We start from the raw sequence: 23,788 nt of genomic DNA on the forward strand, positions 1-23,788 counted from the left end.
ATCCGCTTCGTTCCACTCCGTTGCCTCGGCGGCCCCAGAACGGGCACGACTTCCGGGCGGATCCAGGTGCTGGCGATTCTTGTAAGCGGCCAATGATTATCGATGCATCGTCAGTTGCGGTGTCGTTATATGGCGTTCAGTGACTCTGAACTTAAGAGCTTACATCATATAACGGTGACAGCATTGTAAAATGTCATCAAAGAAGTACGGCATTTCTATGCCAGGTAATTCAAGTGGTCGTAGACAGATAGATAGATAACCCACATCAGGATCTGAGATCACAGGCTAAGATACCTCTAGACACTATGGTTGATATTGGTAACCTGGTCTACTGGCTGAGTTATGCATAGTAACTTTTGGCTTCCCCTTTGGAATTTCATTTGCTCTCGCTTGTTGAGGCTTCTCTAACCACACCGGAACAATATTATTAACATCGTCCTATGTACCATTTCAGGATATGCTCTCGTTTCTCATGGGTAGCCGGAAGCATGAGGCGATAGACTCCAAGGATAATCACATGCCCTACCATCACCAACGATCTCAGAGAAATACCATAAATAGAATCCCAGGACTTTACTACTAACTTAGCCACAGCCTGAATTTCTCCAATTTGAACGCTATCACTACCCTCGTCGCCACCGTCATACTGTCATGGCAACTACAAATGCGAATGACCTCGAATCTGGGGTATTGACTCAGCCATCCAACACTAGATTCACCCATGCTACCATCCTCACCAAAAATTCGATGTCGCACCTCGCCCTGGAATGATGACGCCCCCTCATGGCTCAGATATTGGCCAAGCCTTAAACTTACCCTCCCTACCCTTCAATCTCTCACTCAGCCCGCCCCTCCATCAACACTAAGTGAGGTTCTCTATGTACCTTATACCAGCGGCTTAGCCAGCCCACCATCTCAATGTTCTAGCTGTGTCAGGAACAAATCGTCCAAAACCATCCGGTCATGTCTCTTTCAACACTCCTAACACTCGAACTAATCCCAAGCCTCTTTGGCCCTTCTCTGATTTAGAGCATCAGGCTAAAGCCGGCTGACCTGGTCACGTCAGCCAATAGTCTGGCTCATCTCTTGGCTTCTTCCGCGACGGCATCATCGGAGCACAAAAGGATCATTTCCCTCCAGGGGTCGATAAGCCACGACGAGTGACCTCTGAAACGATTCTGTTAGCTTTGCAATCTGTGCACGTTCACAATAAGGATTCCAAATTCTGGGACAGTGGCAATTACCACAACAGTGTTACAAGAGGACAACCAGAAGCACCAAGGGCTTGAACTGATAAAGGATATCATGTATTACAACAATCTCCAATTCTTCAGCATAGTTGCCTCAGATCGCATAAGCTTCAAGCCAAGTGAAGTCTTTTTTTCTTCCAACCATACCGTAAAATCAAGAATGCATATGGGCGAATACCCTTGACCTTCCAACGCCATGTCCAGACTCCTACGTGAAAGCAAAAAACAGTACATGTTCAATCTCATTTCGAATGAGAATAACAGGTATTCTTTAGATGAAACCCTTTCCATCTAACAGAGGCTGTTGAAAGATGTGATATCTCTAGAACAAGACCGAGAGAAACATGCAGGCTCCAGAAAGGAGAAGCAGCCATGGAAGGTAAAGATGAGTTCCTATACTCAAACAAATGCAGATGCGCCATCTGCCCAAAACGCCGCCTCGCTATGCTCCATGATATCGTTGCAAATGCCAATAAAAAGTAAAACACGAAGTGGTCGAGCTTGAGTCTTCAGACTCAGCTCAACAGAGAATCGAATCATACCGAGGAGTCCAGCATGCTCCCACAGTAGAGAGGGTATATGGGTATCATATGGGTGTCGTCTTCCAAGTCTAACTCTGCTGGTATCTCATATTCGATTTCAGCCCAAGGTCCGACCACTATGTATAGCTTGAGCCTGAGGGGCGTGGATAGGAGTGTGTGCTGTGCGCATGGCTGCACCGGATGGGACATTAGGTGTGGAATAGTCTGTCGGGCGGCTGGTAGTCCAAGTCTCTTCGCTCAAGACAGAAAGGTAGCTATTGCCGACAGTATTTCGCAAGGCCTCAATCTTCTGACGGTATATCTCACCACCGGCATCCCAATCCTGAGATTCCTTCCAAGTGGAAGCATCATCGTTAGATGAGTAAGCAGCTGGGATGTTGGTCAAGATGTTGGTGTCAACTCGTGGTACTTCAGGTGAGCTGACAACTTGCGAGTCGGTCGATAACGTGGGCGGCGACAAAACCTGGCCTCCAGGTTGCTGGGATATCCGGTAGTTTCCATCGTTAGTCAGCGGAGACTTGGGCTGCTTGCCAGCCGGCTTCGCTACTTGAACCTCGACTGGGGTTGGGAACGATGGGGTATCAGAAGTGGCCAAATCTACGATTCGCCTCTTTGGAGTCTTTCGCCGACGTGTTGAGCTGGTGTTGATTTCACTCATGACAGCCTTAGGCGTAGGCCGTTCCTTTCGGAGGACAGCTGGCTCTTTGGGAGGGTTGAAAATAATGGCAGGCTTGCTGACATCGACAGTAGGCACCTCAGAGACCTGTGGCTTGACGACGGGGATGGATTCGGGGATAGGGGGGCGGTCAACCAGTGATCGTCTTTCAACATAACTTGGACCACTGCCATCAATAATTACGTCGTCAGTATAGCCTGGGGCTTTGCGGAAGAGGTTAAAGATGGAGATGCGATAATCCTTGTGGGTACGAGTGAAGGGATTGCCCTCAACCCAAATCTCGTGGATGTCGGGGATACCTGTCAATCTCGCCAGTTCCATTGGGTCGACCAGACGGTTATCTCTCAAATCGAGTCTCTCAAGAGGAACCAACTTCTCAACGCCAGCAAGGCTCTGGAGCCTGTTTGCTCGAAGGTTGAGGGCTGTGATGGCAGGAAGAGGGTTGCGGGTCAAGGACTGGAGAGAATCGATCATACAGTGAGACAAGTTCAGAGCTCTAAGGGCGGTTAGGGTAGCCAGACTGTCTGGGACCTGGCTGAAGAGGTTGGAGGAAATATCCAGAGAGTAAAGTGTGTTGGAGAGGGGTGCCAGACTGTTTTGCGGAATGGAGGTCATGGAATTGTCAGCCAGACTCAAATGTCGCAAAAAGCGCCACTTTGAAGCGGGGAGGACGCCCATAGCAAGTAAGTTACCAGAGCTACCTCGAGAATGGTGATGGCCAGTCCAGGAATCGGAAAGGCTGGAATGAGAACTACCAGATCCAGATCGCCTCATGCGGTGATGGTTACCTCGAACGGGATGTGATTGCGTTCGAGAGCTGGTAGGGCGTGGAGGTGAGTTGCTCCTGGGACGAGAAGACTTATGCACAGCTTGTGGGGTGTCATCCTGCTCGTCATCCTTGCTCAAAGACTGCCTACGGCTGCTCTCTTCGATAGCATGTTCACTTGGGGTCAACGAACCGACCCGCATGTCGACGTGTGCACCAGGGGAGCTTGGAGCAGACACGGCTCGGTGAAGCTCGGGGTGAGCAATGTTACGACGAGGACTGCCACTACCCGTCCAGACTGAAGTGGGTGAGGACTGGGATTTGGAGACTCGTCGACGGCGTTTGTCCATATCATCCAAAACGATGTCAATCAAGATGTCCGCGGGGTCCTCAATACCGGCACGTTTCAGAGTAAGAGAACGCAGCTGATCAGCTAAACGATCCCAGCCAAAGAATTGTCGGAAGTCGATGCTGCTAACTTCGAGAGCCTGCAGGTTCTTGAAAACGTATAGGGGTACAGCCGAATCAAATGGAAACTCTTCATAACCACGAATCAGGCGGGCACGCCAATCTGGGGCCAATCTCAAGCAAGGAATCTTGGTAAAAGCAGAATAGAGGTACTTCATGTCAGCTTCCAGGGCGGCTTTTTGGCGTTCGGTCCGGGCAGCGGATATGCTGGCTCCAATGCCAAAACTCGACCATAATGCAGACATGCCCGACATGACACTTCGTATACTCGAGACAGAGTGTATTGAATCAATATCCGAGCCTTTGCTTCTCGATCGCTGGGTATTACTGAGGAAGGAAACATAGTTGGCAGAGGATGAACTGTCGTGGAGGTTTTCAAGTCGGACCTTCATAGGACCGACATTGATGCCGAGTTCTTCGAAGCGGGAGAGTAGGTAAAATAGGTGATGAGGCGTGAGTGCCAGTTTTACAGATTTGGCATTATGCGATGTGAAGTTGAGGGTTCCGAGCGACAAGGCAGCTGCGAGCGAACTCGATGTGGAAGCGGAGGTAGATGGTCGTTCGGGAAGCGAAGTGGAAGTTTGGGAGAGGAGGGTCGCTGAGCCTGTACTCTGAGATGGCTTATGACGGACTTGGCGGCGTAGTTGAAGAGCGTTGGCCAAAGCCTTCTCGTGCGTCCGAACATAGCCGGCAAGTTGCTATCATTACCTGTCAGTTAACGTGATCAACAAAAATGCCAATCATGCTGAATGCACACCTTTATGAACAGTTCTCCGTCTTCTGAATCCATAATTATTGCCCACAACACATGAAAGGGGATACGACCCGAGAAAGACAAGGATATGTGGTTCGGAGGACGAAGGAGTGGAATCAGCGATGACGAATGGGAAAGGCACCGCTTCTATTATATCGAGGGGCTGTAATGTCGACCTATTTCACAAACGAGTTAGTGGCTTGTCAGGCTTGAAAAGTTGGCCAAGTACAAAATGCAAAGCAGATGCGAAGCGAATGGAACACAATGCCAGTCTTTTCTCGAGTATTCGAAGTGAAACGTAGGCGAGCAGGTAGACAACTGCCAGTGGCGTAAAGGAGAAATGAGGTTTGTGTTTAGCATGAAGGCCAAATGATGATTGAGCACAGCCGCGTTCTTCACTCGTCGTAGGTAGCAATGCCAGGCGTGATCACGATCGCAGTCTGGATGGTCACACGCATTTGAGAAATCGCTGGTGGCAGTAATCACGCAATGAGGCGGGAGATGACGGCTAAAGGAGCGATTATAGAATCGATTTGGCTGGAGACACAGAGTTTTGTCGCTAAATTGTAGCAAGGCACTGGAAAGCGCGGATCGATGTAGATGCAAGCGTGCAGAAGGGGCCAAACAGGTGGAAGGTTCCATGTAAATATGGATGGAGTGGTAGTTGTCTCAGGCAGTTGCAGTTGGGGTGATGCAGAGAAAGATAGGCAACCGCGACGCATTTTCATCACCGTCACGTTTTCCTCTCCATCACTGTCGCAGAACAGCAGGAGAATTCAAACGCAAAACAACGCTGAGCGAAATCAAGATGCAAATATCGGCACAATGGGAATGCGATCAAAAATAAAAAACCGGCACAGGAGCATCATGTACTCACCTCGTTTGATGTAGGAGAACCGGCCGCAAGCACAGCAGCAGCAGCAGTTGAAATGGAATTCGGCGACCCAAAGACACAGGGTGATTATTACGACTCGAGATATCCAAGTGCGAGTCCGATAACCTTCGAGGATTCGAAGGACCGACGAAATGGTCGAGGTTGTAGAGGAAGGAAGTCGACGTGAACCCAAGAAAGTAAGAGGAGAAGCAGACGAAGGGGAGTCTAGGAACTAAGTACCTTGTAAGTGTGAAGTGTGGGTGCTGCGAAGAGACCCATCGAAACTAACGACAGGGGGGGTATCAGATGGGATTCTCGTCCTCACGACCTCGCCCGCCCACTGATTTTCGTTGCCAATTGAACGGGGCCGGGTTTTCAATTTCCATCACGACGGGAGGCTCACGCTCACCTCGCCTCACAGGTTCACTCTCCGTAGCGTTGATAGCGGAGCAGATGGACATACTACGTACAGCGGGCAGCACAGCACACCCTTCCTCCACCACCCCAGGAGTCAGGACACCCTCTCGCAGGATGGGTTTGTCCTCTAACCACCCTGGTTGGTACCCTGGCTGGCTCGTACGGCGGCTGACTGGTTCAAGGGGCGCAAGTATCTTGTACATTGCGACCTCTTTGGTTGATGTGGACCATTGAGGTGGACCCTTGAATGGATCTTCTGCAACTTATCCCAGCGAGGGTCCAGGCCGGCGACGAGGGATTCACATTCAGAAAAGAATCGCCCAGTAGCAGTTCCTGAAATGTTTCCAACACGCAGCGGACTGGCACCTCAAGTGTCTTGCAGATTCATAGAGGGAATGCATTCTTCACAGGCATAGTCGCAGCACGCGCTGGCAGGTGAGGTCATCAGCGATCGATTTTGTGCATTGAAGTCTACGGATACGGCAGCGGTTGAAATGGAGAAAATAATACCGGTTACAATGACAACGACGATAACGACATCGACTAAAAAACGGCCGTGGCTTGCCTCTGCAACACCCTGCTTAGCTTCACTCGCATCAATCTTCACTCACCGTCCGTGCCTTTAGAGCCTTTCGCCTGTCTATAATGGTCTTTTCAGCCAATCCGTTCCCTGTGCCACCACATATCAACTTCATCACTTTTTTCCTCAGGGATTTTGCGTTCACTGACCTCAACTCCGCATATTCGCCTCTCTCATACTTGACAGGCTTCGTCGCCAAAGTCGGTCAAGCTGAAAGACTCATACTTATATCATGGCCGACTTCACACGCATCAAATGACAGAATGTTCAATCTTCAACAATGCGAGACTGGCCTCAAGTCTGACTCAACCCCGCCACCTTCGTATTTGGGGGTTAATGTTTTAAGAAGAGCTGAGCAAGAGATCATTGAAGCCTCCCCTCGGTACATCAGACCATCTGATACCTTACTCTAACTGAGGTTCAGGAGTGGCTGAAGAACATGGCTGGATAAGGACTGTCAGTTTGATGTTGTACCGGGCACGCCGCGAGCTCATGATATCTTGTGGTGAATGACAGAAGACAGCACGCATCACCGAGCCGCGCCGCCAAGTCTTCGGAGGTCTTAGTGGGGTTATCGTTGGTGGGGGTGCTTGGCGTTTGACCAGGATAGGGAGGACATGGCTAGAGGCACAGGGACTCGGACGAGTCACAAGCGAGAATCCGAGTGCTGCGTTTGAGATTGGTGATAACCGTTCCGCTGAAATAACCATTTCAGCGATAGTCGCAAGCCGCTTATTTCCTTTAGGGGAGGCTAGGGACGTTGCAGTGTCGGAACTCCAGTCCTTGATGGGCCCTTAGTGCTGGACCTTCATTTCCAACAGCCCGCCCGGACCAGTCCAGGCTTGAATCCCTTCAGCAGTAAACAAACCACCATGATAATATTACGACGATACAAGAGGGACACTGGCCAGTACGGTCAGTATAAAGATCGAGTACGTGCACGAGCATCAGCCACTGCCTGTGCCCAGCGTTCCATACCAAAGACCAATGTCTCACGGACCATGGTCATGGGCATTGATGACCAAGCTCATCAACACCATAATTTTGCGTTGTTTTCGTTGTTTGTTTACTTAGTGACGGGCACGCCGTCCTCCAGCACAGCTGGTGTTCATATCGGCGGCGCCCTCAAATTGACATACATAGTATTACTCGAGAAAGAGATGAGAAATCCGCAAGATGGACAGAAAGTTCGCAATACACTACTGGCGTTGCTATAACGGGAAAATGGCACATTTCGTTTTCTCTTTGCAACATGGCAGCATGGTTACTTGACAACCGAAATTTTGGGTTTCCCTGCTAGTGGAGCGCCGGCATTTGATAGAGATGATGCATCGAGCATCTGGAGAAGAATGACATGCAGCGCCTGATTACACTGATTCGCATGTTTCTCTCTTGTCCGGTCGATGACGGCCCTGATGTGATACAAGACATCGCACATCATGTTAAAATATCTCCATGTCTGCCGGGCTCCTTAAGCGAAAGTCCCGATATATACAGGGCCGCTGTTGCAACGAGCAATATTGCTGGCGGATGTGACTTTTACATTACTGCTGTGAATACATACAAAGGAACAACATATCGTTCATTATAATAATGAATATCGCAATGACTAGCCAACCGTTAAATGCTGTCAACTTCAAACACCGGAATACCACCATGATCAACCACCCACACCACCAAGCGACTCGGCCCATTCCATGGCTTCATCATTTCTTGATTCAGTAGCTATCAGCAGCACCATCACACGCAACATCAATACCGAATCCACCTGCAACCCGACGCGTCACGGTCAGATGGCTGTCACGACTATCGATGGCACATCTAAGACACGGCCGTCACGCAGCACAGGTATTCGCTACCACGAGACCTCCGACTACTTTCTGGACAGTTCCCTCAATATCTTATGCTTCTACCACGCGCATCTCCGTCATGAGGTTTAAGCATGTGGGAACGAACGCTTTCTCTCTCTGTCAACACGGTTTCCTCTTCCGCCAATACACCCCTTGTTTCTCTTCATTTGCGTTTGATCTGTCGAGGTTATGGTCCATCATGACTAGGTATCCTCGCCTCTGTATCTCGACTGCGCCTTTGAACTTTGCGGAGCCTCTGGCCATTTCATATTCTCTTGGCGTTTTCGCTGCGGTTATGTCATACCTCCACTAAAGCTCATTAACATTATTCTATGATTGGGAGTCGAATGTCATCTTGCTTGAAGGGCCTCGAGAGTACCTGGTCGAAGTTCCACTCCCGATGTTAGGTAGCGGATACTTATGGCCTGCAGGCTGTTGAGCTAGCTCTCTTTATCCCTGCCCATTAGTGGATGCTCATCCCGCTCCGCTGAACCATTTCAAAATGCTCAAACTCACGATGATCTTTAAACAATCTCAACACTTGCCAAGACAAATTCAAAGCTAACGAGCATCGCCGTAACTACAATAAAAGAGGTGGTCAGTGTTGTATCATCGCTACGTCGGCTTTATTCTTGTCGTATCAGTTTGCAAGAACCCTATAATACCCACAACTAAACAGGCCGATCTCGTGCATCTTCGCTGTATGTATTACTCTGTTCGGCATACCCATTACAGCTGTAGATACCCTACGATGTCAGAGACTGGAACAAATGTGGTGTTGTTACGCAAGAAACGCAAGCCAAGTCTCTGTGGAACTGCGGCGGCATGGCTGTGTTTGCTAAGACGCCAGTAAATCCTGCGCCGCTCGTAACGCGGCCCGTAACAATAGATACTGGTCGAATATTGAATACTAATAAGCAAAGTCGAAAGGGACTCAAACAAGACCACGAAACAGCCATGCCCATCTCGAGGCTCAGATATCCTGACGATAGCTCTGCTGAGTCTACGGCCAGAGAAAAGGTCTAGACCATTGAATTCCAAGTCAACATCAGTCTTCCTGCCCGATTCGGCAATATATCTTGGGTGGGCATATAACGTTCGACATACAAGCCGCTGCTGCAGGAGAATATCCTTCTGCAGTCATGGTCACAGACGGTGTTTGAGCAGGATGCAGCCGTCAAATGCAGCTCAAATGGCCATGCTTGGTCATGTTTTCGAGAAAAATCGTGAAGTATCCGTACCAAGCCCCAGACTCTACATGCCGAGATCTCAACGCTTTTCGGAGATGTTCCTCTCTTTCTGGCAAGAAGATCCAGCAACACAAACAAGGGTTCAGCGTCTAAGAGCCAGGATATCCTTATCGTGCACTGACCATGATTTTGGTGTAGCCCATCTGTATACGCTGTTGGTCCGAATCATGTTGTCTCAAAATTGCTTTTTCCGATGATAGACATTCTTGAGAAACCGTGTTCCATACAGCCTCAGTCTGGGGAAGCAGTTTAAACCGTGAGTCAGATATAAATTTCTCATATCACATCTCATGCCACGTTCCATATTTAAGCTCTTGGACGCGGCCTAGTGGAGCTAGTGTCCTTGGAAGCAGACGAAAAGAAGCCATTCTCGAACTTACAATGCATGGCCTTGAATTGTCTCACTCATTCCTAGGACCCAGCAGGTCACACTGGTTTCAGATTGTGTATTCTGTCACGACTCGCTCATACAAGGGATCAACAGGCGAAACAAATGGTCCATTATAGTATGAATATCGCTTGTCTCGAACTTGTTTATGTTGAACACACGCCACTACGGAGACTGGAGACGATCTACGCAGATGCTAGCGGACAGAGGATCTAGAGTGTGTGTTAGAGATCCATCATTCTTCTGGCAAATAACAGAAGTTTCTGTCCCTCCAGTGTGTCTCATCAATTAGATGATGCTCTTTGCCATGTAATTGGATCGGCGACTTTGCACCCTCCTCTCGTCTGACTCTGCGCTACCGGCGGATATTCTAGAAATCAAGGGATGGCAGCCAACCAATGATGGAAAAGAGACCACCATGCCCAGATTGAAACAGAGAGCACATGATGCACAATCTCGCATTCCTCACTCTTGATTTGGGGTGGCAGAGTGGCAGCTCGGTCGATGACCGTGCTAAAACGATCGATATTTCTTCCTTCGCCCATCATATTCTCTCACCGCTGCTCTACCCCCACGACTTCTAGGGTCAAATGTCCATCCCCCTAGAGTTCAAAGATGACATACATGACGCCAGAAGAACGACATTTCAAATATTGCTGGTTCGCTGAGTGTGTTCTGCAGAAACATCACGTTGATTTGGCGGCAAAGATGAGATGGATCTTCTATGTTCCTTTCATATTCCATAAGCTGCATGGGGTTGCAATTCCAGCGACATCGCTTGAATAGATGAAACCTCCGGCACATGTCATCACATCCAGCAACACACGGAGCCTCCTCTGTAAGAACGTCTGCACTATACCCCTCGATCTGGTGGGGAATTGTCCAATCTCCGTTGACGACATGCCACCTTTGCATCTCAATGGAAAGGCCCCGGCTTCAATGACGAAAGGGCCGCCGTCCACCGAATGATAGAACATTTCTTGTTGGAGATCTAGCATTTACAGAAGCAAGTAGTGGGTAAGTTAGTGATTATACATAGAATTATCCCAGGTTCTATCTACTTAGACTACTTATCTTTTGCTTTGAGCCGCCCCGCTGGCGTGGTAGCCTGTGCACATATCATGACTTTAGTCCATCTTTTTTCAGTCCCGTCAGAGGTTCAATAGGGAGGATGATTACGTGTGACCATGTTTCACCAGCGCCTGGAACAAACATCTACATGGATAGTATGACGACCTGTAACTGAAAGACAAAGAAGATGGGCGGCGAGCATGTTACATTTAGTGCGGGTCACTGTCGTCGAAGACTACGGCGGCTTTCTGATATCGAACCAAGGCATGCCCATACATAGTTTGTGCAACGAGAGATAACCATCAACTTTTATCAAGGTTAGTTAATTCAAGTCGGTTGTCCGCGATTTATCCCGAGTTACAAAACCGAGCATCGGATATGGAGTTGCGGCATCGAAATGCTCAGTGTACCGCGTACACCACGAGAAGATGGATGGCACGGCCCTTCTGTGGCTCCTTTAGTTCACGGAATCTCATATTAGCCAAAACTGTCAGACGTTTGGTGGCGGGCACCAATGGACCCCTTCATGAAGGACAAAGCCTCCAAGTTGGAGTCCAGATTTGGGGCTGATCTTCATCTCGACAAAAAAAAAAAGTTTCCAAGATTATCGCCCGCATCATTTAACGCGCTAAAGAACAAGGGTCCCCTCGTCTCGTTCTGCCTCTGGTGCCAGTAGTGGGACGCTTCAACCTCACCGTAACCCACATCCAAGCTGACCCAACCAGAGAGTCCTTGGCTTTATGACGTCAAGCAGATGTTGTTGACAAGCCTGGATGCTGATATTGGGCTGATGCATCGGCAGTTAGACGTCGGCTTTATTCTTCAGGGTCCAGAGCGAGTATTAAGAGCGTCAGTGCAACTCGAACTCTAACTCGCACTCCCTGATAGATCGGACCCTGATATACAGGGGATCGACTGCTGATCTCACGGTCTAGCAGTGTCATGAAACATCGTCTTATCCAAAGAAAAGGTGCGCGACGGAAACTGCTATGGCATGATCTACAGTCAAAATCGAGTGATATTCATCGCCTGTTGAACTTTGAAAATACTCTAGACAAAGCAAATACCTTATGTAAAGGAACGACCCCGCCAGGCCCCCGCCTGCGCACGTCGGTGGATCTCGAATATGGTGCATCTAGCGCTTGTGGCTTTGTCAAGGATAGCCTCGTTTCTATCAAAGCTGAGGCTGGCTGACCGCTTACCATGAGATTGGACGACATTGATTTGGAGGGGTAAGTTTCTCGTCTTGTTCCAGGTTTTAGAGACCCATGGGGAATGTTCCAACTCCACGATATTCTCGAAACTGGGTTGTATTCGATCCGCTGAGACCCAGAGTCCCTCTTCCAAGTCGCTTGTCTATGGTGTGCATACGCGCCTAGCTTACACACATGAATCCGGCAGAAGCCTCTAGCTTACGTGCAAGGTCTGGTTTGAGGTGGTCTCTAGTACTGTCGAGTTCCTTGCATTCGAAAGTATTTGCATGTCGACTTCAACTAGCACAACCCTTCTGGCGGTGTCTGATCGAGGTTCATTGCAAGTCGATTTACAAGTCTCGGATATCATGAGGGAAGATAGATATCAGAATGTCACCCGCTTACAAGGAGTGTTCCATGGACCTTCCAAAACGGCATGTGGATATCTTCAAATCTCATCTTCTGCGCCTCGTCCTACACGACAGTGTCTTGTATTATATACTTGCTTTTTTGAACCAGCATGTACCTGCACGTGTAACTCTGGATATGTGATAATGCAATCAGCCTCGAATATATGTGTTTTGTTCTTGTCCGCCTCGGTCTCAGCCAGTGTAGTGTCAAATTGAGCGATTTGAATATGGCAACACCTTGTAGCGACTAGGAACGTTGCTTTCTTGCAACAGTCCCGCTTTGTTGAGCAGCTTGGAGTTTGTGTGCCTGACAGATCGGTCGATTTTATCACGAGGTGCGAAGATTTCTCTTTCATGAGTGCTCGAGTTGTATAAACTTACTCGCTTCCATCGTGATCCAATGGTATCTCAGGGTGTCATACAGTACTATGATATGCTCGGCCCATACATCAGATGTTCTTCATACATATTGTATACAATAAAAGTACAGGCTAATGAGACAACCCCAACTCTGGAATAAGACTTGATGGGTTTTGGTTGAGGTTTTCGCTATGATCCTCCAGGGTAGGCGACTCATGACTTGATATCCACAAGCTTCTCTAACGTCCTGAAGCCGTCATGAGCAAAGCCCTTGGTCACGTCCACCTTGTAGTTCTTGCCGTCAACTATGATGAAACCAAAGCCCATATCAGTCCACGCAGATTTGACACCGTCAAACATGGCTGCCAGGGCTCGACCCATTCTTCGAAAAGGCATTGTGAAGATGTGCTGCATGTCGAACTCATGTAAGGCCTTTTGCTGCTCCTTCGCCTTCGCCTCCAACTCTATGCGCCTCAGTTGAGGCACATACTCGTCTGGCAGCGAGAAGCGCGTCTTGAGAGCAATATCGCTAACCGGAGCGACAACGACCTTGGGTTTGAGAAATGGGACCATTCTCTTAACAGTGATTTCCAACTGCAATGGTGTGGTGGGAGCGATCTTGGATGCCTGGTAAGGAAGAACGCGGATCTGTCCAACAATGTTTGGAGTTTTTGCGATCATGAATGTTCCCATGGAAGCGAGCAGGAGATATGCTGTTCCGAACACAATACCAATCCATTGCGGTACACCTTCAGGCTGCTGTACTACCAGATGCGTAGTAGATCCTGTCCAAGCAAGTAAAAATAGCCCACTCGACCAGCAACCAAAGTAAAACCAAAAATGTGAGGGACCTTCGTAGAGGACGGTTGGGGTTGGTTTTGAAGCGAGACTCTTGATGAAGGCGTATCGACTAGGTGCCATTTGGGCAGCGGAGGCAGCAGCGGCGGCCCTCGAGGCCGTAGGAGTTCGAGCTGCTTTCACAGCAGGTCCAGCAAATCGGAGGACGGAGGTACTGAAGAAACGGGATTGGAGGAGGACGGACTCGGCACGAGGTGCAAGGAGGGGCCGGAGGCCGGGGAGGCAGAAGCCCCTTGCGAGGCCAGCCATTGTGGGAATTGAGCTCCTCGGAGGAGAGTGTGAGAGAGGCGACACCAAGCAATCTCACGGATGGTAGGAATACTTCTAGTTGCTCGGTGATGCCATCCAGTTGATATTGCTAAATGATAGTGGGCTGAACTTTCAGAAATGAAGCTATTTGGAAATTCTTATCGGTAATAAACCGGTAATAGTTGGTTCCTGATCGGACAACTTTTCGCCGCAACCCGAGGAGATAGCCAAATTCAATGTGTTGAGATGGGCTTGATTATGGCATGAGCTTTGAGAAGAACCAATATGTGAAGGAAACATTTACTCGAAGGAAACAATGAGCTTCTTGATTCTGGACAATTATAACTAGCCTTTATTCGTCTTCTGCGATCGTAGTAAAGAATAAACGTTAAAGTTCATGTATAAGTCGCGCCAAAAATTTCCAAACTGTCGGACCCACTAATAAGGATATCTCAACAGCTCAATCCCTCAACACCCCGAGGTCGCTCTTACGTGCACCGAAAATCTCCCTCAACCGCCTCATCTCGACTTCTTCACCCTCAATTGAGCTGTGCAATGGCATCTCTTACAGCAGCATGCAGGGCATCTGCCCGAGCTGTTACTTCTCGGTCCGCTATTGCTCGTGGTACGTTCTGCCCATTTCCTGATGTTGAAAAAGCCCCTCGGACCCTTTTGTCGCGCACCGACTAACATATCATCTTCTGCTGTAGGCTTCACCACCTCGACGCGATGCCTCGCCGCTCAGAACTTCACCATGCCCGCCCTCTCGCCCACTATGACCGAGGGTAACATTGCTACATGGAAGGTCAAGGAAGGAGAGGCTTTCAGTGCCGGTGATGTGCTGCTCGAGATCGAGACCGACAAGGCCAGCATGGATGTTGAGGCCCAGGACGATGGTATCATGGTCAAGATCATGGCTGGTGATGGAAGTAAGGCTGTTCAGGTTGGATCACGCATTGGTGTCATTGCTGAGGCCGGCGATGATATCAACTCCCTCGAGATCCCCGCCGACGAGCAGGCCAAGGAGCAATCAAAGGAACAGTCCAGCGCCCAGGCCCCCAAGGAGAACACCGCCCCCTCCGAGTCGAACCCCGTTGAGAAGAAGAGCGCAAAGCCTACTGGCAACGATACCTACGAACACAAGTACCCTCTGCTGCCCTCAGTTGGACACCTGATCAAGGAGAAGGGCATCAGCGAGGCCGACGTCAAGAAGATCAAGGGCACTGGTCCTCATGGCCGATTGCTCAAGGGCGATATCCTTGCCTACCTTGGAAGCATCAACCCCGAGACTCCCGCTGCCAACGAGGTCAACTTCAACAACCTGTTCCACCTCGACCTCAGCAACATCAAGGTCGCTACCAAGCCTGCTCCTCCTTCTAAGCCTGTCGAGAGGCTAAGGCTGAGGCTCCTAAGGCCCCGTGGTCGAGAACCTCGAAGTTTCCATCCCCATTACTTTGTCCAAGGTTGTTGAGGTCCAAACCCGGATTCACGAGACCCTCGGTGTCTTCCTGCCCATCTCGACCTTTGTCGGGCCGCGCTGCTGAGGTTGCCAACGACGACCTCCCTCCCACCAAGCGTGCCCCTACCGCCAACGAGCTTTTCGATCAGGTTCTCGGCCTCGATAAGATCAAGGCCGCTAAGGGTTCTCGCGGTGTCTACCTACCCCAGATCTCTGCTGTCCCTCCCACCTCTCTACTCACTCCTCTCTCCCCCACCCGAAAGCAGACTGACATCATTGACATCCTCGCCGCGCCGAAGAAGTCTGCTCCCAAGCCCGCTACCATCCAGACCGTCCCTGGTCTGTCCAGCGGCGCCAATGTCTTTACTCTTGTGGTCCCCAAGGCAGAGGAGGAGAGAGCACAAATCTTCCTTGAGCGTTGCAAGGTGATTCTGGAGGAGGAGCCAGGACGGCTGGTGTTGTGAGCTTACGAAGATTCCCTGTAATATATCGATATTTTTTTTTGCTATAGACAATGGCTAGTAATTGCGCTTGGAACGCACTCTTGGTATTATGTCTACGCCTTTTCAGTGGTGTTTTGCCAGATAGCTAGAACTACAAATCCAATGATGAAACATGTTTGATGCCAGAACACATCTCTAATAAACTGGTTCTTTGTCCCATTTGGTTTTGGTATATCGTGTTTTTCATGTTGTGTAGTTCCATGGATAAAGAGAGGCTTCGAAAATAAAACTATCAGGTATCGTCTGCCTTAACTGGTACCCTCGTATATACCAAAGTTATGGGTCTTTCTGTCGCCTTGATGATGTGTATCCTAGTGTGACGGCATGACAATTATGTGTGCATGAGATTGTTTGCATCATTATGTTTACAAGTCCATCTATACTAGGTACTCCAACAGTCTACCTTGTTTCATATCGCTGCCATGTAGTTGTCTTCTTATTCACTATACATTCAAACAAATCATCGTCTTTCAGCAAAGGAGTACCTAGCTTCGAGATACAATATCAGAGATGCGAACTGTTGTATATATTCATTTCCACAATTTCTATTCATCTTGAGCTCCTTTGCAGTGAACGTATTCAACAAACATCCCTTCGATCTGGTCCACACCATCGGAAGCATTGGATCGAACGGATAAGTAGTCCCCGTCTGCAAGGTCGAGCAAACCCACATATGTTCCTAGACATTCTTCAATCTTTAGTAATTGATCGGCATTCGGCTGAAGGCGAGACCATGAAATTAATTCAACTTTATTGCGGAGTTAGACGGGAAATGCCGAGATGCCAAGGCGAAACTTGGGTTGTCTAAATTGTGAACGCGTCTCCTTATGTCTGCGTGTATTGGATCCATCAGTCATGTACCCATGTTAGCAGCTGGAAGCTATTGTTGTTGTGAGATGTGTCATAGCCCATAGTAGTGTCTTTAATGTAAGAGATCGTGAGGAATCATAATCACCAATTCATGCACTAGGATGAAACAGTCGAAAGCCTCCCTGAGAGGGCTGACCTTGCTTGTCGACTTGCATTAGTGATGCCTTAACTGAAGGAAGCAGGCAAGACTAGGACTGCAAGCTATGAGTTGGTTGACTAAAGTGGCTGTAGGTGTGTCTCAGGGAATGAGACAGAATCCGCGGACCCGGTCGGCGGACAAGGTTATGATACGCCGCGGCTCCAGACGTATCACTGTAAAAGTTACCAGTGAAGGTCTCGATTGGTGAGGGAAAAAACAAGCAAGCGGCTATCTGCAGAAGCGTGTTAATACTGGCTGGAGTTGCCCATTCGACCGATGCCAGTGGCGATGGATCACCCGTGGAAACGCTTAAGCTAAGACATGGTGAGGGAAGAGAAGGCGGGATCGGAATGCTCATAGATGAAGATGATGTTGAGATCCTTGCCAGGCTGAGCCTTGAGTTTCAATGAGCAAGTGGATGGATGACTAAGGCGTCCCGGGCCGCATGTAAGTGAAGGAAGGCCGGTTACACAAAGCGACTACCCGGCAGCGAATGGTCGTCACGTGGAAGAAGCAAGGTGAATATAGACTTCTCTCTTTCCTCTAACTGGACCAGCAAGTTGAACCTCTTCACGATGAACAACCTGGCCGGAGAGAGAAAAGACCACTAATCCTGTACTTGACATAATACGAGTACAACCAACCAACAGAAATACCAAGACTTTCTGAGTTCCGATTGAGAAATTCACACCCCCAGGATCGATCCATCATCTAGAGCGACATGCCCCCCACTCAGGACTTCAAATTACCTCGCGTCGCGAGCTTAGAGGAGCCATTATATTGGACTTTCGCACTAGGATCGTAGAGACAGGGTTCATTTCATTCCAGGAGGCCCTTCCAATAGCATATACTTGCTTCTTCTGGTCTCAGATCTGCCCCTCCCCTTTGCTGCAGGACCTCGCGACCCCAGCCTGAAGCCAATGATATGACTTCGCAGCCAGAAATTCCAGGATGATCACTAAGACAAGGAGGGCCTTTCAATCGCTCCGTGTCTACTACGTACGTCTCAGGACCCCTCTCAGCTACTGCGGCCATGCGCCATGGAACGCCCGTGGGACGCCACAATTGTCTGCTCTACCTCTCCCATCAGCGTCGCTGCTTTCATCTGGTCACATAACATCACACAGCCTGGTTCCGAGCTGTTGGTACGGCTTCTAGTTGGATGCCTTGAGTCCCTATCGTTGGCAAGATGTGTAGAAAGTGTCTGTCGTCCCGCCGCTGTGCCGTCTCGTTGATGCTAAGTGTCATTGCTCTACTGCATCTCATTTGTAAAATCCAAGGCTGTTTCTTTAGAAGCCTCCTGCCAAGGCAGAGTCCTATATATGAAGCCCTGGCCTCCACCATCTTCGGATCCAATATTGACCAAGACGACCAACAACCGAGCAAGACTTCCCCAGAGTGAACTTGCAGTTACGGGAGTCCTCTTTGTCATCCAGTTTTGTATATCTTGAGCAGTCTTGGCAGGGCCTGCCGCAGACCTTCCTGGCTGAATTGCACAGTTCAGCTACAAGGTAACAAGAAATATCGTTCCTTCTTTCTGCAGGACCCTCACACTTGATATTATTGAGTCACCAGCTATCCAGTTGCTTTTGCAACACGCATCAGCTTACATCAATACCACGGGACTGTTTTGCGAAAACAATCTCCTCTACATACATCGACACAAAGACTATCTTCGAAGCGAACCGCCTTGAAAGTTGTATCTGGCATGACGCGACTGAGAGTCCCAGCAGATAAGCGCAGACGAGTTGCGCAGGCCTGTAACGCATGTAGGCAGCGCAAGCAACGAGTAAGAACCAGAGTCTTAAGCCCCCCCCCCATTAATTCCGAATCAATTGTCTTCACCAATGTACTTTCTTTTCACTTCTATCAGCGCACCTTATGGTATCCTTTATTCCTTGCCACAAGCGACTCCTATGTCCTAGTCATAGGAAGCATGGCCTCGCTAATGGAGCAGTTCCTCCTGGATGGTCTCCGCTGTAGAATCTTACCCGAAACATCAAGTCTGTTAGATAGGCAACCTGGTCCGCAAATAACTGGATGGAAAAGGATTTACTAACACTGACTCTATCATACAGTGTGACGGCCTTCGTCCTTGCAAGTGTTGTCGAAAACGAAGAGTGGACTGCGAATACAGGAGTCGTACAGACTCAGTATCATCGAGCGAATCTCCTTGCTCGTCATCGAGGCAAAGCGCTTATAGAGAGCGTTCTAACCCCCTGAACTTTCCGGTGTGCCGGATACGATCCATGATGCACCTATCCAAGAAAACCTCACAAGATCAGTCACTCCAGACTTTGATTTCAGGTTTCGACTTGTTTCAGTTCCCAGATGCGAAGAAATCCAGATACCTGCACACACTTGCATGCTGCTAGATTGCCAGAATCGCCTCTGTGAGTCCGTTTGCTATTCTGGAGTGATTTGATAATTGTTACTAATAACCCTAGCATTTGTTGGGCGTTCTACTGCTCACTCTTTCATGCACCATATCAGGAACACTATCGAGAAACATGACGGCCCCTCAGAATTCACAGCAGATAGCAATTGGAGTGGTCTACCAGAAAGACTCCCTGTGACCCCTAGGATGCAGTCCTTTCTCCCTCCAAGTACAACTACGAGTTTGATCGAGTTCTATTTCAACCATGTAAGTCGTTGGTTTATTCGAGAGAGAAGAAAGGAACTGATTTTGCATTAGGTACGGAGCTTCATTGACATAGTCAACCCAGAAGCGGTGAGCTTGACTTTGTATCGATTCCAGAATAACCCGAATGAGGTTCAGGGACCCGATCGGTGCATTTTCTATTTGGTTCTAGCAGTTGCGCTCGCCTTGGATCCTGGTGATTCAGCACACTCACCGAGCCCAGAATTTAAACACCAGCTATTTGCCATAGCTGAAGGGCTGGCCCACCCAACCCGTACATTCGAAAAGTCCCAGCACCATGATGACGTCCTCTGGCCCCTCCAAGCTCTCGCTTTGATGTCTTTTTTTATGCTGTCTGTTTCCATGAGGAATACTGCGTACGAATATTGCGGAAAGTCTCATCACATTTGTATGCAAACTAACGAGGCTAACAAAGGTTCAGGTCGAGCCGTTCGAGTTGCCTACGCCCTTGGGATTCATCGAGGCCATGAGTCTGAGATCAATCAGTTCCCCGCCAACGAGGAACTCAGAGTTCTACGACGGAACGTTTGGAGAAGCTTGTTTGTCCTAGACAGATTTCTGGCTGCATCGTTAGGAAGACCGTTCGCTATCTCTGATAACGAATACTCCGAATCCTCCTTTAGACCACCCAACCGACCAAGCAGTCCCAACAAAGTTTCGAAAAGGGACATGCTTGATCCCCCTATTGATGCATGTAAAATGATTGGTCATATCGTGAACAACATTTATTCATGTGACAAAGTCGCGATCGAGGTTCCGAATCAGATGTTGGGGTACCTAGAAGCTCACCCCAGTTTCCAAAACAATGAATTCTTTACGACAAGCGACTTAATGCCTACGGTATCTCAAATTCATATCCATTTACTTGGCTTCTACACCAATATCCTCCTTTGTCGCCCCTTTTTCCTTTTATCCTTTATGGGGACAAACGCCTCAGATGGCATCGAGACACAAATCAATAGACTGTCTGAAAGATGCGTATCTCAATCGCTTCAAGCGGTTGAAATGGTGAAAAGGGGATTTCATGCGAACCTGTTGTGTCATTCTGACCCCCTTGCTCTGTAAGTCTGCTGCATATTGTCGGCCTTGAGTATTCGCTCACAAAAGCGCAGCTATGTACTATTTGAAGCGGCACTTGTCTTGCTTAGCAGTACTTATGCAGACATCTACGCTCGAGAGGAACACTTGTCGCTGGTAAAAGACGCAATGTTCATCTTGAAGACATGGTACACCTCGAGCCCTTATGCAGGGCAGTTCGCTTCCAAGTTGGACTTGTTTCGGCAGGACGTCGAACACCAAAAACAAGTGAAAGCTACAAGGCAGGCTTCAAGGAGACAGGCTCACAAAGTTAAACGCGAGCCGATGACAACTTATGAGCCTAGTCAGTATCGCTCTCCATTCCATCCAATGCCTCGTGATAGTCTGGTGTCCCCACGTGATAGCCGTCGCGGGTCGGCGACTGCAAACCACGCCATGGTCAAACAAGAAGCCGATGGGTACTAGGGCTCCTTGACATCAAGGCCCTTATTCTCACCTACCGACTTAAACATGGGTCAATCTCAGCCTTTTGCTGAGTATTCACAAAGTTCACAGCTCAGTGATCATAGCATCGACATGGATTAGTCTGCCTTGACCTTTCTTTAAGGTTCAAATTGGGTCGTCCTCGGTGACCTGGCAGCCTAGGAATACAATGGGCCATTCCAAACGGTTCAATTGCAGAATGGAACAATAGTTCTACGCAGCCAAGCAAGTGAGAGAAACGGAGAACCTTATGGATGAGAAGAGTATCGGCAGGCAAATGAAAGTAGTTCGGTAAAAGCGGGTGAGCCCAACACTTGGCGTAGGAGGAAGGATTGTCAGTGTGCTGGATTGGGAGGCAGATATCAAACACGGTATGTTAGTTTAGTACTACAAGAGCGTTCTTGAGACGCATTTCAGGAACATCTGCCATAGACATCAATTGGAGGCATGCCTGGGTAGCTGATATGTCACTCAACACCACAGAACATCTACGTTAAGCAGCGACTGCTGGCCCTGCATTAACTGAAATCCGCTCTTGACCCATACAATGGCGACATATAGGTTAGAAGTGATGTCCGCCTTCGTTTGAGACTTCTGTTACCGTGATTTTGGTATTAGCAGATACCATTTTGCTTCTTTATCGCACTGTAGTACCATCAACTGCTTAGTACTAGGTATATGATTTTGTTGGAAGTCAGTCTACTGCATAATTAACTTCAAATCAGATACATGAGAAAAGATAAGAAACAACAACAGTCAGAGCATATGATCTTCAGCACCGGCCACCAATACCGATCATGAAGGTGAAACCCGGTGAGTTGAAAAATGACTGGTCGCTGTTCAGCTCTAGATGTATGCAATGCAGTTAATACAGTACCAAGACGCTATTCCAACTAATCTTCTGCATTGATGGCATGGTGCATAAACACATTTTTTTGCATAATGTTTGCTTGATACATCATATTCCTTCAACGATTCTAGACTGCATTTTGATGCCCGCCTTAGGCTAAAATGACATGCTTGCACAGTATTGCATGCAGGTTTGCTCGCTAGTATTCACAACGAATAATGCGATGTAACAAAAGAGGAAATGTTTGGATTAGTTTCGGTTCCCGGTACATGGATATATCCCTTCTTCAAGCCACATAACGCACGCACGAAATGCAATACTGCGGCACTTTTTCCCGGCAGGCAATGCAATGCAATGCCGTACAGTCTTGCATATGTCTCAGCTTCTCGACTTTGCCGGGCGGCGGGGCTTCATTGTCCATCTGCGTGACCTCGCACCCCGTTGAGTCTGACTGGTTGTTGAGTGAGTACTTTGAGATACTCTAAACATCAAGAGTCAATATGTCTCTGACTGTTAAGTTGCATCAAATGGTTCTGCTGATGCATCAGCCACCAACAAATTTGCTAAGATATGCGCTTCTAGATACAATAGTTCCTCTCATATGCACCTCTTACATCACCAGTTCTCGGGCCCGAATCGCCCTCCCTCCGGTACATGAGCTTGTATCGCGGTCCCCTGGACATCCATCGTCGAAGTGACAATATTGTTTCCCCACCAGCTTGGCGGATCTACACCATGCAGCGTAAAGGCAAAGAAGATGAACAACGTCGCTAGGGCGAGACCTAGATCGAGAGCTGACGACGTTAGGAAGTTGAGTCTGGTCCACCACCTGAAGTGGCGCTTCTTGATCCAGAACTGAAAGACGAAGCCAACGATGCCCCACGAGAGATAATTCAGCGGTGTTGCAGGCGGGATCGCCCCTGCACCTCCGAATATGAGGGGTGCCATGAGGTATCGCACCGGAGACCTCGGCCATCGTTTGGCTAAGACATAGATAACTATTGGTGTAACGGCACCCAAGATAAAGAAGACGAAGAGGCCAGAGTATACCTGACCAGGGGAGAACATGCGTGCAGGGCCGAGAAGGCCCCAGATGATAGACGCTACTCTCATGTGTCAGAGAACAACAACGCCCAGTCTTGGCATGACTTACCAGCAAAGAAGACACGACCACCAGGACAGGTAAAGTGATCGACCTGGTGGTGCTCGCAGACGTCAGGGATATTTTTCAGGGATAGGTTTAGAACGACGATCTGGATGAAGCACGAGAATGTAGTGGCGACGACTTGAGACAGGAACATAGTTCGAGGGGGGATTTTCATGTAATGTCCGAACTTCAAGTCCGAGACAAAACGAAGTGATTGCGCCCTGGGGTGAGTGTTAGCTAGTCTCGCTCTTTCGGAATTTCGAGGGGCGTGTCTACATTGTGATGTATCCATATGTTTTGAAGCTACAGTAGGTTAGCACACAAGAGTATTGAGGTGGAGGCCGAACGTACATCATGAGGGCTAGAGGTCGACCTGGCTGAAGATATCCATAGATGAACTCTGTCAAGACATTCAAGCCAATTTGAGTGTTTGTAACAGCTTGGATAATGCCTATAGGCAGAGCAAACCCAAAAGAGATGGCTATGGCAAGTAAGAAAGCCCACCAGGAGAGATTAGTTGGGTAGCCCAGTACTGTATAGAACCCAATCAGGAGCATCTACCTCATTGTCAGTGAACTACACAAGAAGAGGCGCTCAGCATCATGACTTACAACAGCAAATAGGGACATATACCACCACGTAGGAGCCTCTTTATACTTTCTCATGAGTTTCATGTGAATA

At 48.7% G+C, this 23,788-nt stretch overlaps 7 protein-coding genes across 10 annotated transcripts in view; 3 read left to right on the forward strand and 4 right to left on the reverse strand.

Moving 5' to 3' along the window:
* Positions 1-348: 348 nt before the first annotated feature.
* FOXG_02185 (uncharacterized protein) lies at positions 349-5,554 on the reverse strand. Of its 3 annotated transcripts, none has more exons than XM_018379525.1 (3): positions 5,334-5,554; positions 4,460-4,632; positions 349-4,400 (listed from the first exon to the last, which is right to left on the reverse strand). In XM_018379525.1, exons 2-3 carry the CDS (start codon positions 4,490-4,492, stop codon positions 1,890-1,892), a joined length of 2,544 nt encoding a protein of 847 aa, XP_018235576.1. In that variant the 5' UTR covers positions 4,493-4,632; positions 5,334-5,554; the 3' UTR covers positions 349-1,889. The 3 variants fall into 3 exon arrangements, with proteins under 3 accessions (XP_018235576.1, XP_018235575.1, XP_018235574.1); XM_018379524.1 differs by having other exon boundaries at positions 4,686-5,536; XM_018379523.1 differs by having other exon boundaries at positions 4,460-5,543.
* Positions 5,555-5,632: 78 nt separating this feature from the next.
* On the reverse strand, positions 5,633-5,791 carry FOXG_18247 (uncharacterized protein; the record flags this gene model as incomplete). The annotated part of the gene is made up of 1 exon (XM_018398308.1): positions 5,633-5,791. One exon carries the CDS (start codon positions 5,789-5,791, stop codon positions 5,633-5,635), a length of 159 nt encoding a protein of 52 aa, XP_018235577.1.
* A 273-nt stretch (positions 5,792-6,064) lies between these two features.
* Positions 6,065-8,944, forward strand: FOXG_18248 (uncharacterized protein). Its single transcript, XM_018398309.1, has one exon. It carries the CDS (start codon positions 8,140-8,142, stop codon positions 8,488-8,490), a length of 351 nt encoding a protein of 116 aa, XP_018235578.1. The 5' UTR covers positions 6,065-8,139; the 3' UTR covers positions 8,491-8,944.
* Positions 8,945-12,555: 3,611 nt separating this feature from the next.
* FOXG_02186 (uncharacterized protein) lies at positions 12,556-14,307 on the reverse strand. Its single transcript, XM_018379526.1, has one exon. It carries the CDS (start codon positions 13,954-13,956, stop codon positions 13,063-13,065), a length of 894 nt encoding a protein of 297 aa, XP_018235579.1. The 5' UTR covers positions 13,957-14,307; the 3' UTR covers positions 12,556-13,062.
* Positions 14,189-16,133, forward strand: FOXG_02187 (pyruvate dehydrogenase E2 component (dihydrolipoamide acetyltransferase)). 2 transcript variants are annotated; one of them, XM_018379528.1, is made up of 3 exons: positions 14,254-14,355; positions 14,416-14,581; positions 14,667-16,076. In XM_018379528.1, the coding sequence occupies exons 2-3, from the start codon at positions 14,512-14,514 to the stop codon at positions 15,425-15,427; spliced, it is 831 nt and encodes a 276-aa protein (XP_018235581.1). In that variant the 5' UTR covers positions 14,254-14,355; positions 14,416-14,511; the 3' UTR covers positions 15,428-16,076. The 2 variants fall into 2 exon arrangements, with proteins under 2 accessions (XP_018235580.1, XP_018235581.1); XM_018379527.1 differs by having other exon boundaries at positions 14,189-14,581; positions 14,667-16,133.
* A 2,067-nt stretch (positions 16,134-18,200) lies between these two features.
* On the forward strand, positions 18,201-21,681 carry FOXG_02188 (uncharacterized protein). Its single transcript, XM_018379529.1, has 5 exons — positions 18,201-18,716; positions 19,006-19,320; positions 19,375-19,571; positions 19,623-20,650; positions 20,702-21,681. The coding sequence occupies exons 2-5, from the start codon at positions 19,293-19,295 to the stop codon at positions 21,090-21,092; spliced, it is 1,644 nt and encodes a 547-aa protein (XP_018235582.1). The 5' UTR covers positions 18,201-18,716; positions 19,006-19,292; the 3' UTR covers positions 21,093-21,681.
* An 894-nt stretch (positions 21,682-22,575) lies between these two features.
* FOXG_02189 (uncharacterized protein) overlaps positions 22,576-23,788 on the reverse strand; it is a gene marked incomplete at its 3' end in the record, with an annotated part of 3,368 nt that continues 2,155 nt past the window's right edge. Inside the window, exons 4-8 of the mRNA XM_018379530.1 lie at positions 23,719-23,763; positions 23,459-23,664; positions 23,384-23,410; positions 23,114-23,328; positions 22,576-23,063 (exon numbers count right to left, since the gene is read on the reverse strand). Coding sequence (XP_018235583.1) covers positions 22,576-23,063; positions 23,114-23,328; positions 23,384-23,410; positions 23,459-23,664; positions 23,719-23,763 — 981 coding nt within the window. The remainder of the gene's footprint in view (positions 23,064-23,113; positions 23,329-23,383; positions 23,411-23,458; positions 23,665-23,718; positions 23,764-23,788) is intronic.

Source organism: Fusarium oxysporum, chromosome 5 (assembly GCF_000149955.1).
Source record: "Fusarium oxysporum f. sp. lycopersici 4287 chromosome 5, whole genome shotgun sequence".
Classification (NCBI taxonomy): domain Eukaryota; kingdom Fungi; phylum Ascomycota; class Sordariomycetes; order Hypocreales; family Nectriaceae; genus Fusarium; species Fusarium oxysporum.

What these genes read in the sequence shown, in the direction of transcription:
- FOXG_02185 (XM_018379525.1), bottom strand. Translation starts at nt 4,492, where the DNA reads ATGGATTCAGAAGACGGAGAACTGTTCATAAAG. An exon ending in ACGGAGAACTGTTCATAAAG is followed by an intron (nt 4,401 to 4,459) that starts GTGTGCATTCAG and finishes AGGTAATGATAG; the next exon opens with CAACTTGCCGGCTATGTTCG.
- FOXG_18248 (XM_018398309.1), top strand. Translation starts at nt 8,140, where the DNA reads ATGGCACATCTAAGACACGGCCGTCACGCAGCACAGGTATTCGCTACC.
- FOXG_02186 (XM_018379526.1), bottom strand. Translation starts at nt 13,956, where the DNA reads ATGGCTGGCCTCGCAAGGGGCTTCTGCCTCCCCGGCCTCCGGCCCCTC.
- FOXG_02187 (XM_018379527.1), top strand. Translation starts at nt 14,512, where the DNA reads ATGGCATCTCTTACAGCAGCATGCAGGGCATCTGCCCGAGCTGTTACT. An exon ending in TCGGTCCGCTATTGCTCGTG is followed by an intron (nt 14,582 to 14,666) that starts GTACGTTCTGCC and finishes CTTCTGCTGTAG; the next exon opens with GCTTCACCACCTCGACGCGA.
- FOXG_02188 (XM_018379529.1), top strand. Translation starts at nt 19,293, where the DNA reads ATGCTGCTAGATTGCCAGAATCGCCTCT. An exon ending in TCGAGTTCTATTTCAACCAT is followed by an intron (nt 19,572 to 19,622) that starts GTAAGTCGTTGG and finishes ATTTTGCATTAG; the next exon opens with GTACGGAGCTTCATTGACAT. An exon ending in CATTCTGACCCCCTTGCTCT is followed by an intron (nt 20,651 to 20,701) that starts GTAAGTCTGCTG and finishes ACAAAAGCGCAG; the next exon opens with CTATGTACTATTTGAAGCGG.